Source organism: Dermochelys coriacea, chromosome 3 (assembly GCF_009764565.3).
Source record: "Dermochelys coriacea isolate rDerCor1 chromosome 3, rDerCor1.pri.v4, whole genome shotgun sequence".
Classification (NCBI taxonomy): Eukaryota; Metazoa; Chordata; order Testudines; family Dermochelyidae; genus Dermochelys; species Dermochelys coriacea.
The window spans coordinates 198,058,569-198,072,442 of NC_050070.1; the positions used below are offsets into that span (position 1 = coordinate 198,058,569).

At 37.5% G+C, this 13,874-nt stretch overlaps 1 protein-coding gene across 4 annotated transcripts in view; it reads right to left on the reverse strand.

The window, feature by feature from the left end:
* The window catches only part of MACROD2 (mono-ADP ribosylhydrolase 2), a 1,347,099-nt gene that overhangs the window by 363,789 nt on the left and 969,436 nt on the right, over window positions 1-13,874 (reverse strand). For all 4 annotated transcript variants that reach the window (XM_038394327.2, XM_043512065.1, XM_043512066.1 and 1 more), the window contains exon 8: window positions 5,272-5,345. In XM_038394327.2, coding sequence (XP_038250255.1) covers window positions 5,272-5,345 — 74 coding nt within the window. The remainder of the gene's footprint in view (window positions 1-5,271; window positions 5,346-13,874) is intronic.

Sequence of the window (13,874 nt, forward strand, 5' to 3'; positions counted from 1 at the left end):
GAGGGGTCAGTGGGGAGGGTTGCCTCCCCTTTCAGGAATATGACAGTTTTTCAGGGATAAAACAGTTTTCTGTACTGTGTTGTATTACTAAGTTTAGCGCCTTGCTTCTGTCACAGTGAGTAGACTATCACTCTGTTTTTATATCCTCCTATAACTTTTATTTTGCAATGTACTCTGCATTTTGTACTCCAGGCCCCAAAGTACCCGAGATTTTATTTAAGGTAACTGGAACTGAATATTGTTCAAGTGTGGTAACCACTGCTGGACATCTTGGAGAGAAGAGAAAAGGAATTTGACTTTCAAAGGATGACAAGTCAGGAATAGACATATGTACACTTGATTAAGTGAAAAATAGATTGTGGTTCCCTCCTCCTGCTCCCCAACAATAGTGAAACAAGAGAGCTGGCATTGATTAGTGAGAGCAAAGGAAAAGCCATACAATCTGAAAGGTGTCAGGCCAGCTGTAACAGGGTGTCAAGGTTCTTCTCTCTTTATCCACTCTTTTGGAAGGAGATACTGACTAATTTATGCAGACTCATTGTGGCAGGTGTGCTTCTGGTGTGGAGTTAGGAGTGGCACTAATTAAAGAGATCTGGTCTCTACAGTGGAGAAGTCTCTGCAAGGAAGCCCTAAGAACAGCCAAGCTTAGGGAGAAAGCTTAGGCTGAAGTTTGTTATTGTTTAAATTACCAACAAAACCATACCCAAAGAAGAGGGCAAGGGTAGACTAAATACAGTAGGCCACATCCTCAGCTGATGTAAACTGAAGCCAACTGAGCTTTGCCAATTTTCACTGGCTGACTATGTCTGGAGTATAAGAGAACTCTTGGTGTGTGGGAAAGGGAACCAGATAATGTGCTCTCTTCATATGATAGATGATGATGAGACAGTCTTTCCATTCCACTAGTTTCTCTGGAGAATATTGAACAGCAGGTACTAAAGACACACCTTTTTAAAATCAGTAAGTCCACATAATTAGCCTCCAAGAGTTTTATAATAGCTATCAGAGGAGCTTGCTGGACCATTAGTATTGATTTTCAATAAATCTTGGAACACTGGTGAAGTTCCAGAAGACTGGAACAAAGTGCCAATATTTAAAAGGGTAAATGGGATGACCCATGTAATTATAGGCCTGACAGTCTGACATTGATCCTGGGCAAGATAATGGAGCAGCTGATTTGAGGAAGAGGACTTGATCAATACAGAATTAAAGGAGGGTAATATAATTAATACCAAGCAACTTGGGTTTATAGAAAATAGATTCTATCAAACTAACTTGATGCCTTTTTTGATGAAACAACAAGTTTGGTTGACAAAGGTGATATTGTTGATGTAATGTAGTTCGACTACTGTAAAGCATTTTACATGGTACCGCACAACATTTTGATTACAAAATTAATATGGCACATGTTAAATGGATTAGAAGCAGATGAACTGATAGGTGTCAAAATTTAATCTTAAACGGGAAGTCATGATTGAGTGTTTATATTTCCAGTGTGCTCCTCGAGGGCTCAGTTCTTGGCCCTGTGCTATTTAACATTTTTATCAATGACCTGGAAGAAAATATAAAATTATCATTGATAAAGTTTGCAGATGACACAAAAATTGAGGGAGTGGTAAATAATGTAAAGGACAGGACACTGACACAGAGAAACCTGGATCGCTTGGCAAACTTTGCACAAACGAACAGTATACATTTTGATATAGCTAAATGCAAATGTAACATCTAGGAAAAAAGAATATAGGCCATAATTACAGGATGGGGGCTGTATCCTGGAAAGCAGTGACTCTGAAAAATATTTGGGGTTGCTGGTGGATAGTTAGCTTAACATGAGCTCCAGTGTCCAAAAGGGCAAATGAAAGCCTTGGAAGTATAAACAGGGCAATTTCAAGTAATAGTAATGAAATTATTTTACCTCTGCATTTGGCACTGGTTTGACCACTATTGGAATACTGTTTCTGGTTGAAAATTTTGAAAAATTGGCGAGGGTTCAAAGAAGAACCATGGGATTGATTAAAGGGTTAGGAAGCGTGCCTTATAGTGATAGACTCAAAGAGCTCAATCTATTTAGCTCAACAAAGTGAAAGTAAACACTTATAGTCTGAAAGAACTGACATGGGAAACAAATATTTAAAAATGGGATCTTCAATCTAGCACAGAAAGGCATAATATTTCCCTGGGCGGATACTGAAGAGAGACAAATTGAGACAGGAAAAAGGCTTAATTTTTTAACGTTAAGAGTAATTAACCACTGAAACATCTTACCAAGGGGTATGGCGGATTATCCATCAACGGCAATTTTTAAATCAATATTGGATATTCTTCTAATAGATATTATGTAGGGAATTATTTGGGGGAAATTCTATGGCCTATGCTATCCAGGAAGCCAGACTAGATGATCACAATGGTTCTTTCTGGCCTTGGAATTTATGACTCTACAAACTGGTTCCCAAATGTCAAAGGTTTTCTTCTCACTTTTATGCAAAGAATGATTATGGAAAACCATACAACTTATATAAAAAAAATTATTTTCTAAAACACTAGTTAGACCTGTTCAGTGATTACTAACTGATGGTCCGCAGTGGGGTTTCTGCTACTGGTATGGTTTCACACACAAATCAGATCTTCAGCCAAATCAAGCACCTCTCCTTTCCTCGAGAAATTAACAAACAGCCCAAGTGATTACTTCTGAATTGTTGCATTCACTGATATACAATAATCTAGCATTCAACATGCTTTAAAATGCATCACACTGAAGACTTAGATTTGATGTGCTCCTAAGCACCAGGGAACACAACAATATAATAGGGAGGTGCTGTACAAGGATCCAAGACAGACACAGTGACACAACTGAACCTCCAGTCCTTCTTTAGAAGTAGTGATGATGTAAACACGTTTTTTTTAAAAAACATTTGTACTGTGGCAGCACCCAATGGCCCCAATCACGATGCAGGTTCCATACCACTAGGTGGTACACAAAAATATAGGAAGCTACAGTCCTGCCTCTGAAAAGTTTACAGAAGAAAGGGATGATTATAGTGAGCAAATAAAGGGGTGGGGGATCTGCAGGCTGGAAGGCTCAGAATTAGAAGGAACTGGTTTAGAGAAGGCAAGAAAAGGAGATAGCAAGTGCCTGTTCCCAATGTTAATGATTATTTACACCAATATATGCAGTCTGCAAACTACATGCCACTTTACAAACAGACTGAGTCACATTCCTTTCCCTTAAGTGTTTACAACTCAAGTAAAACACACAGAAAATGCATCCGATGAAGTGAGCTGTAGCTCACGAAAGCTTATGCTCTAATAAATTTGTTAGTCTCTAAGGTGCCACAAGTACTCCTTTTCTTTTTGCGAATACAGACTAACACGGCTGCTACTCTGAAAACAGAAAGATAAGCACTCCCAATGCGATCCATGACTGCTACAGCTCTTCTGAACTCATAACAAGGCCTCCATTCAAGGCAGAGGCAGGGGTTTCTAACAGCCTGGGGAGGACATTATATCAAGTTAATTGAGAGAGCTAGAAAAGCGCTGGGGCAGCACACTGAGTCAGAGAGGAGTAGGAAGAAGGAGCCAGAGAAGGAGCCAACAGGACACAGGAAAGGTTCAAATATAGGTCAGGCAAGGGACAGACATAAGGGAGGGTACAGATAATGTCCAGGGAAATAGATATTCTTTGTGTCTTAAAAACAATAGCCCAAGCCATAGAGCAAGATGAGAAAATGGCTTTTGTCTAAAGAACCCTTGCCCATCTGTTTTACTCTAATTTGCAGTCTACTTTGCCAAAAGAAGTCAGGCTCCCTGAAGCACCATTAAAATAAAAATGATTAGGAAGGGAATTGAAGCAGATAGTACACACGAGTTGTGAGACACACAGATTTAGTTCTGGAAAATGAAAGGTTGTTTGTTTTTTTAGATTTGCGGTGAAAAAGCACAAAATTGAAATAGGATCAGGCAAAACACATAGGGCTGGCTGGAATATTTTCAGTTTCTACTAATAAACCAGATACAAGTAGCCCAGACTTTCAAAAATACAAGCATAAAGTTAGACTCGTAAGGCAAAATTTAGACACCTAAAAAAATGGCCAGATTTTCAAAAGGGCTGAGCATCGAGAACTCCTATTGACTTCACTGCTGGAGTCTTGAAGACACGTGGAACTCTGGGGAGTCAGGCCAGTTTTTTAGGACTTTAATATGGACTTCAGAGCATAACTTTGGTCATCCATTTTAAAAAAACCTCAGCATACAATTTTTGCATTCAACTCTAAAGTTGCTGACAATAACTTGCTCACTTTATCACTTAATATCCCTGAACAATCTTGGTAAACAGAACCCCAAAGATACATTTCCAAGCTGAAATATCATATAGATGATTATTTAGGAAACCATTCTAACCTGAGCTATGCAAAATTAAACATTTTGCGAGAAAAGTATTAAACAACACTAGACACTTGGAAATCTGCTGGCTGTCAAAATATGGAAACAGGCATGTGTTAAATTTAAGACATCATGATTATTTTATTCATTCAGTCACTTTTTTTCTGTTCATTTCTCCAGTTCAGTGCCACTTAACATATTCTATCAGAGTTAAGAAGAAGAAAAAAGGAAGAAAAGAGAAACAGAACAGGAGGTATGGAAAGCACTCTGTTGAAAGCATTTTGTTTCATAAAAAAAAATAACCACCTTGACAGTGTAGCTGTGGAAGTAGTTCAGGTCTGTTAATGTTTGACGTAGGTGTGAAATTTTAAGTAAGTAGACAGTTTCCAATGAAAAGTAATACTATAATAAAGTGAAAGAAACCTAAAAATTAATAAACTCAGAGATTATTTTCATCATAAAGCTCTTTGGTGTAAACCAGCTCCTAATAAACTACTGTCCCTGGTAGCTGTTCCATTGAAGCCCATTATATACATTCCCTTTACAGGATTCTCTTCATTATTATATGAAACATTTGTCTCTCAGGGAAAACTTTACACAGAGGATGCTTTTTTACTTTGCATAAAAGCATCACAATGCACAGGAAATGCACAATATTGTTTCAAATAGAATATATTTCCCTTTAACCCCTGTATAGCTTATTAAATATGATAATACTCCTGCTATATACAGTCCAAACTACCACTGATGTTATGCACCTGCTTTGTTGTATTTTACATAGTCCTAATTTCAAAGGATCAGTTGCATACTTATTGATATGCTCTTTCACAATTTTGGGTCAAACTAAGTAATCCTGAAATCTGATCAGGAAAGTTTTCTTTCATTCCATACCTCATTGTGATTCTTGTTCAACCATTCCTTAATAGTGGTAAGGGCTATAACAGCAGCAGGCTCATTTGGAAAACCTGAACAAAGAGTGGAAATAAAAAGAAGAAAGAGGTAAGTTGTGTGTGTATAAAAACATACAGAAAATATAAAAGATCTCATAATGTCATGTGCTACAATGTTTTTTTATCAGCAGGAGCTGGGGATTATAGTTGGTATAAGTTTTCCAAATTTAAATTTTTAGATAAAGTTCTTTATCAACATTTTGAGTTTAAAGAAGGATGATTTGCAGTTTTTTAATGAAAATACCATCCCTTTTTTATTCCAGGCATATACATAGTCAATTTTTTTTGGAATTTTGAAGTGTTAAATTTAAAAAAAAAACATGGCAAGTTTTTTTACCCATATTTTGATCAACTCTGTGTGGCAAAACTCTGTTATTCAAGAGTGGTAGAGTACAGGTCATACCACAGAATTGGAAATAAAACCTTTATATCACACAAATGTGTATTATGTTTATGCTTCATAACATATAGAAAAAACTCTTTTAGAAATATCTTAAGAGTTTTTAAAAATCTACCTTTTTTAAAATCTAGTTGCCTTTAAAACCATGAGTCCAACTCTGAGAGCCTCATAAGGATGACTGAGATGTCAGAAGTGCTAGACAGAAACACCTTTATCACAGTTTGATATACATCAGTGTCCATGTATAGTATTTTACACTTTATTCACACACCCGATAGGTGGAACCAGTTCCCCACTTCCTGAAAGTGAAAAAAGAAAACCCTCAATGGCTTTGATTGTCCATTGCCTTGCAGCTTGATGGGCCTAATTCTCATCTGTACAAATGTAAAAGGGTACACTTAGACTCACATTAGGATCTCAATAATTGCCAGAGCAGTGACCATGACATTTAAGGAAACTCACCCCTTTGGAATTACTTTAGTTATTATGTTTCTGTGCCTTAATGTTAGCCAAACAGGAAAAATTATTTACATGCTTCAAACGAAGTGTCCATTCACTTTGAGTCATTTCTCTATAACATAATTTCCCCAAAAGAAGGATTTTACCCTCATCAAGTGCACAGTTTTGAACTGACAAATGACATGTCTACTGTCTATTAGTTTAGTAGGTTAAAACACAAACAGACATTAATAGCACTTGATTAGTATTAACATTCAATATATGCAAACATTGTATGTTTCCTATTAAAGCATAAACTTTCCTTTTAGGGCCCAAAACCAGAGAGGTGCCAAAGACCTTCTACCCTTATTGAAATCAATGGGAGTTGATCAATGGGGGTCCTCTGCAATTTGCTGGTACGATCCCCTAGAGTTGCATGTCCTTGAAACATTTAACAAAGATGCTGTTAAGTTTACTTGGTCCTTCCTCAGTGCAGTTGGCTGGACTTGACTTCTCGAGGTCCCTTCGAGCCTACATTTCTATGAGTCTATGACTCTAAGTTATCAAAGCAATTTCCTCATACCACAAACCAATGATCAATTCTATTTTCAATTAACAGAACTCAAAACAGGCTCTTCTTAACAGTATCAGAGGGTCAAATTGTACTTTATTTGTACGCTGATAACATTGACGTCAAACAAATGTGTGCAAATGCACCCCAGGGAAGAATCCAACTCTTTGTATGAATTTCATTTCAGTTGGATAACAGACATCTGTTACATGCAAATTAATAAAACCCTTCCTATCAAACTGGGCTAGCATTTCCCTGCCTTGTATTTGACATGTTTGCTTGGGCACACAATGGTTGGGTAGTAATGCCAAGCAAATTTCAGACATGTAAATTTTACCATTGTTTATGCATGGAATATTTATTTACAGAACAAGTCTCCTTCTAGCAAGATTTACCTTTAAGACTTGATTTTCCTCCCCACTGCAGGGTTCTTGCCCAAAGCTGCGATAAAATATTCTCAATTTTATGGAATTATAAATCTCTGAGTAAATTGTACATTATTTATAAAAATGCTTCCATACTAACTAATCTTAAATAGAAGTTGATATACAAAATTGGTGCTCAATTACCACTACTAAATAGCCAGGATGTGAAAGAAACAGCTTGGGGAACAAAATAAAAACCCTGACCTCTACTCATGATTTCAAGAACTATCTTAAAATCTATAGGAGACTTTTATGACCACTGTTACCAAAAAAATAAAATAAACCTAATTATTTTACACATTTTTTCCTGGCGATATTACTGAAAAAGACAATCACGTCGGCTTTAGGCATAACTTATGAACAAAGAGAGAAGGATGGAATTTCACTTGCTATTTTGTACTCTCTCGGCACGAAAGGCCCTACATGTGCTTGATTCCAGTGAACATGAAAACATTTTGCTTTATAGACTTAGGTGAAGGGAGATGAAGTGCAATGTGATCTTTTAAAACATGCTTTTGTTTTGTTTTTATCTTAAATCTGCATTTCTCAGCCACAACAGTCCTTGTCTGCTCCCTCCCGCTCTCCCTCCCACAGACATACCGTTTCCTTTCTGCAAAAAAGCAATCTCAGTGAGCACGTGGGAATCAAATTACTTGAAAGAAATGAGTTTGAGGAGCATCATGGTTAACCAATTGCTGGAGCAGCAGCTTAAACAATTCTGACTAACAGCTCAATTTCACAAAAGATAAAACAGGTAAAGTAATAAGATCGACATTGGCCCATATTACTGCGGTGAGTGTTCCTCCAGAATACTGAAAAGGACAAAGGCACAAAAAGCCAAGGGAGCATTAGCCATAAGGTACAAGCAAACTCTGTATCCACACAGCACATTATTTGAATTATTTGGGGGAGGGGTAGTATTTCTCTTGTGAAGTTTAAATTTAATTTAAAAGAAAAAAGTTTATTTCCACACACAGCCCCTAATATGGAACTGTTTTTCCCAGATTCTCCAGTGGCTAAAATGGCAGCATCTTGGAAATAATACTGTGCAGCAATGTAAAAACATTGAGAGCCATCTTAGGTGAAATGGAAATTTTGATCCGACCTTCACCATTCTGCTGGAACTGCGAATTACCACTCACATTCTGTTAGCAGTAGCCATTTTAAAATCTTTTCCTTTACATATAACAATATTCCTATCACAGTTGGCAGGGGCTTACATTGCACCCACCAGGTTAAAAGCTGGCATGCTGTATAAATACTCTGATGAATTTCTGCTGACTCACTGAGATAGGTGTGGCTCATTAATCCTACATTGGATTTAAGATGGCAGAAGGAACTAGGGTCTGAGACAGACAGTTCCTACAGGATTTGAAAGAAAAAACTCTAGGCTAACTTCAGGACATGAGCTTTGTTCTCCTGTTGTTATTTCACACAGCTTATAAAAGAATTCCAGAAAGTGGGGTGAGTGTGGGCACTCACCCAGTGCATTTGTTTTGTGCCAGACTGGGAAAGGACTTCAGCCATAACTATGCCATGGATGCTAGAGTGACATAGCCCCTGTGGTGCGGATGTTCACTACAGCGAGAGAAAGGGGTTTTCCATCACTGTAGGGACTCCACCTCCGCAAGTGATGCCAGCCAGTTTTGATGGAAGCATTCTTCTATCAACCTAGTTGCATCTACACTGGGAATTAGATTATGTCCACATAGTAGCACTCAGGGGTGTGGAGCTGTAACTATGTCAAACTTTTAAATGTAGATCAGGCCTAAGCCTATTCCCACTTCCCTGTAAGTTTCTTTTTCTATTATCCCAGAATATTAACATTAATAAAAGACTCAGAAGCTGCTATACATACTTGCTCAGTCTTCACAGCCACTGGTTTCTTTTCATACTATTTGAGACTGGCTAGCTGTCTGTCTTTAGCGAATATTGGTATATATGCTGGTATGTTCATTCTCTTGATTTCCAAAAGTGTGTTATCAAAAAAGGTGCATGTTTTAAAAATACACTTGCAATAGCTAATTTAAATAAAAAGAGAATCAAAAGGATCTTTCATCGGTTTTGCCCTTACATGCTCCCTAGTTTTAAAAAAAAAAACAGTTATGACTAGGGCTGGGTGGAAAAGAAGAATTGAGTTGTGTAAAAAAAATTTGAGGTTTCACCATTTGTTTTCATTCCTATGTGGAACAAAAACGAGACTTTTCAATAATTTTCATTAAAAAGGAGGAAGAGGAGAAAACCCACAGCCACAGGTGTAGTTTGCAAGCCTTAGGTAGGTGTGTCCCCTCCCCCATGCACATCCCTGTTGGCCTGACTGGAGCTGTCTCCCCAAATATAGAAGTCAAACTACTCTGATGTCACAGCAGAATACACCCATAATTCAGTAGTAGAACATTTGCCTGGGCTGTGGGGGACCTAGCTTCAAGGATCTTCCCTGCCTTTCCCTTTGGAACATGGACCTGAACCTGGGTCTCCCAACAGCCCAGATGAGCATCCTAATCACTGGGCTATTGGCTTTTCTGGGCACTCGCTCTCAATTCCATCCTGCATCTGAGAAGCCTTCACATCTGAAGTTTCATTGAAATTAAAACATTTCGGTGAAAAGTTTCAGTTTTGATAAATCGTCTTCTTCTAATGGAAAAAAGTGTTATCGAAAAATTCCCAACCAGCTCTCCTTATGAATTAACTGCATCCTTTATACACCTTTGCATATATCTATTACCCTTGGTGACAGCCTGTGAAAGCTTCAAAGATCTTCAAACATACATGCTCTGGTATCTGTTTCAGGACATTTTATCTTCTTTCTTCCTGGGAATTACAACAGTGACCAGCTAAATGGTTTCTCAAACAAATTCTGTGCTATGCAAGCTGTTCCAACTACCATTGTCATAATTCTCTGGAGGAGAGATGATAAAAGAATTACTTTCAATCATTTGAAAGAGATTATATAAAAGAGAAGCAGATCTTTTTAGAGAAGGAGGATGTTGAGTAGGGGTGAGGTGAAAGGGATGGTCGTTGAGGATATATGTTGGGGTCTCCACTCTGTCTTCTGTTATTTCCTGGAAAATGATTTGCATGATTTACTCTGAGGACAAAGAGAGAGCACAAAACTCCCCTCCTTCATTAATTTATGGAGAACCTGATGACATTTCCCATAGCAGACACTCTGGGGTAAATATTCAGCTTCTTGTGCTGTGGGAATTTACCAAAGGAACATCCATGCTATTGTTAAATGGTATTGCATGCCCAAGTTGCCTGTGCAGTATGTGGAAAATGTCCAGTGAGTAACAGTATAATGAGGATCTTGTGGGAGAATATTAATGGAGTTCTATTTTAGTGACTTCGAGATTGTACAGAGACACTAAGGTTTTATTACTTAGGATTGACCCAGAGTAAAGTTAAGTACTAAGGGTGAAAAATGTTACTGTCAGTTAATAAGCAACTAAACCAGCCTATTAACAGCACACACAAATACTAAATAGTCCACATTTAATATGATGCACTTCAAGATGATAGAAACAGGCAATTTCTACTAGCATACAATATTAACTGAAACAAATGCCAGGGAAGAGATTCACATCAATGACTTTAAACAATGGATAAGTGGCAAATTTAGTCAGTTTAATGGAGACTCCTAGTGTTGTCTATAAACCTACCCATAGTAGGAAACAAGTCTGAAATGGAGCTTGCAAACATAATCCATCTGCTGTATAGCTACTGATTCATTTCAGACAGCTTCTTACTCTCTTGTGGCTTCTAAAAAAGGGATCTCTTTGTCCTTAATACAGTAATTTACATATTTTAATGCTTTGCTTTCAAACAATTATGAAAAAGAAGTGAATACAAGTCTGGACAAAGTATTCTTATGAGTCTCTGATAATCAAACAAGTAACTAAGATGTAACTACATTTTTCTGTATGCAGCAAGATGTGCTAGTTAGTAGATTTCTACAATATTCGCAAATCACACCTGATTCCTGCTGTTTTATCAATATGAAAAGATAAATAGAATATCTTATATTTGTTTTACAAACTTTTCAACTCTATTCAATAATGTTGAAAGTAAAATCTAATACTAGTAACTCAATAAATTATTTTGATGTACTTTGGAATTACACACAAACTATTTCTGCAGGCATTATTTTTGGCTGGTTAATTTTGCCAGTCCTGAAGTGTTTAGTATGTAGCAATGAGAAAAAGCAGCAGCTGGTGGTGGTGCTGGTGTAGCAATAAAGACTATTTTCCAGGTTCATCTTAAAGAGGTGTTCAACATTCGCCCCAAAAATGTTCTGAAACCACACACTAATGCATGTGGGATGAAAATGTGTTCTGAATACACAACAGAACAGTGAACAACTGAGCTTCACTATGGTCATGTGGATTAAGCTTAGCTATTGAGGGCATTGTAATCATAATAGTACAAGTCTATCCATCAGATATGATGGTATAAAGAGACAAGAGAGCCATATATGATAACCCTATCTCAGGCATAGCTTGCAATACCTGCAGTTGTCCTTCAGCTGTGAAAACTGCAAGATCATATCACCTAATGCTGGAGTAACTCATTACAATGGTAAATCTGACCTTTTTGGAAGCAAAGATGCTAGTGTTTTACCAACTAGCGTAGCCTTTTTGCCAGAGGCATGAGATGACTCATTGACATGCATGCTGCTTGCATGGCCATTTTTCTTGGTATTGACTTATATTCTCACCTTGAAAAGAAAGTTTGGATCAATCAGAGTAGATGAGAGGGATAGGACACATGGGCTTTCTGCCAAATGAACTATTTTCTTTAACTCACACAGCCACAACGAACCTCACAACTTCTCCCCCCCCCTAAAAACAAGTTTCTCTCACTAATATCGTTGAATGCAATATTAGTAAAACAGTTACTTCCCTGACATCTAGGTAGCAAGGTTGCAGATATATTAGTGTAGGTTGTGGCATGTACCAAGGTGACAATTAATTAGCATTTGTGTCAAATGCCACCACAGACAAAAGAAATGTAAGAAATCTCACATAATGCATATGTGAAAATTTCTCAAGAAATGATCATGGCTCACTATTCCTGTTAAGCAGGGGAATGTGCCTTTTAAATCTCTCCTCCTTAGAAAATTCATGACCTCACCAGCAGCAGTTGAAAACTAAATACACTTTTGAAAGAGTGACTGCAAGTACATTCAACACAACTCACAGATGGTAAGCGGGCAATTGGTAGAGGGCAATAATTACAATAAATATGAACCTAGGAAATCCAGTGAGGAAGCAGATTGAACCAATCCTAACCCAAAATGCTTCCAGAGAGGGAAGTGGATTGAAAAAAATTAAGTACCCTCCCCTCATAAAGAGCCACACTTTGGACAAATGGATCACCACAGGTTCAGCCGCACCAAAGAAACAGGTATCAGAAGGCATCAGCATCAAACAGGTACCGCAGGTGTCACTCTCCTTATCTGGCTAGCAAAAGCAAGATAATCTGTGGGCTGAGACACACTGACTTTCCTTACAACAAGGCTGGCTCAAGCAAAGCCTGTCAGAGAAATAAGCCAATGTGGACTCATTGTTAGACTGAGAGTAATCTCTTGTCAAATCAGCATAGCAATCTACATTCATCATCCTGAATTTCAGCTATTTTGTCTGTAAGTGTTGCTAGGCAGAGCAGTGCCTACGATTTCAAGCCAAGGGATCAACTAGAGATCAGTGTCTCAGGCCAGTCTACACCTAAAAAAGGTACAAGACAAAAGAACATGTCACCAACTGTACCTATTAAACACACATTACATTTTGTCCAAATTCATTCTAAGTGGTATATTGATATTCTAAGGAAATTAAATGACATTCTAATCACATTAACAGCACAAGGTGAACATAGGCACCAGATACTATCGTTATGGGAGCCATATGAGTAAGTAGCGATAGAGAGTAGAACTAGGCAATTTTTTTCAGATGAATCATTCATTAGCTGGAAAATGTAGTTTTAGAGAGACCAGACTATTTGTGAATTCAAGTTGAATTTGGCAAGGAGTTTCAGAAAAAAGAAATTGAAAATGTCTAAAAACTTTGTTTAAACATTTTCAAAAGAAAACATTTCACCTTTGTTTCAGAATAATGGTTTGCGTAGAAATTTAGCTCGATTCATTTAAAGAAAAACAAACAGGGGAATAACCATACCTAAAACCTAAACTAAACAAAAAATCTGGGGAAAAAAATTCATTTACCCTGAAACTATTTTTTTTCAGTTCTGCCAACGAACCCAAAAAATCATTTATTCACTCAGCTCTAATAGAGAGACTACCACAAACATGCTATACATTTCCAGTGTGGAAAAGATGCAAAATGAAGTCTATGCTTATGCTGTTTGATGTACTCATACTATTGCTGTTACAAATTGGGGAATTTTACTGAAAGGACATTTACACTGGCAACTACTGGGAGATGCAGTTTTTCTATGAGTTGTAGGACATACATTCATGCAGGAGACATATTACAGTTCAGGTTTTCTGGAGAATCACATCTTTCTCTGCAAGAATATCATTTTTCTACAGTATGAGCAATATGGGATTTTGGCTTAATTTCTCTTTAATGTTTGTAGAGAGCTTTGTGTAGTGGCCACGTCAGAGGTTCTTCAGTGCTCTAAAATTCCTTTAAAAAAATATAACAGACAGTCTTCTCTTTGGAGCTACACTGACAATCAATTTCTTCTCAGCT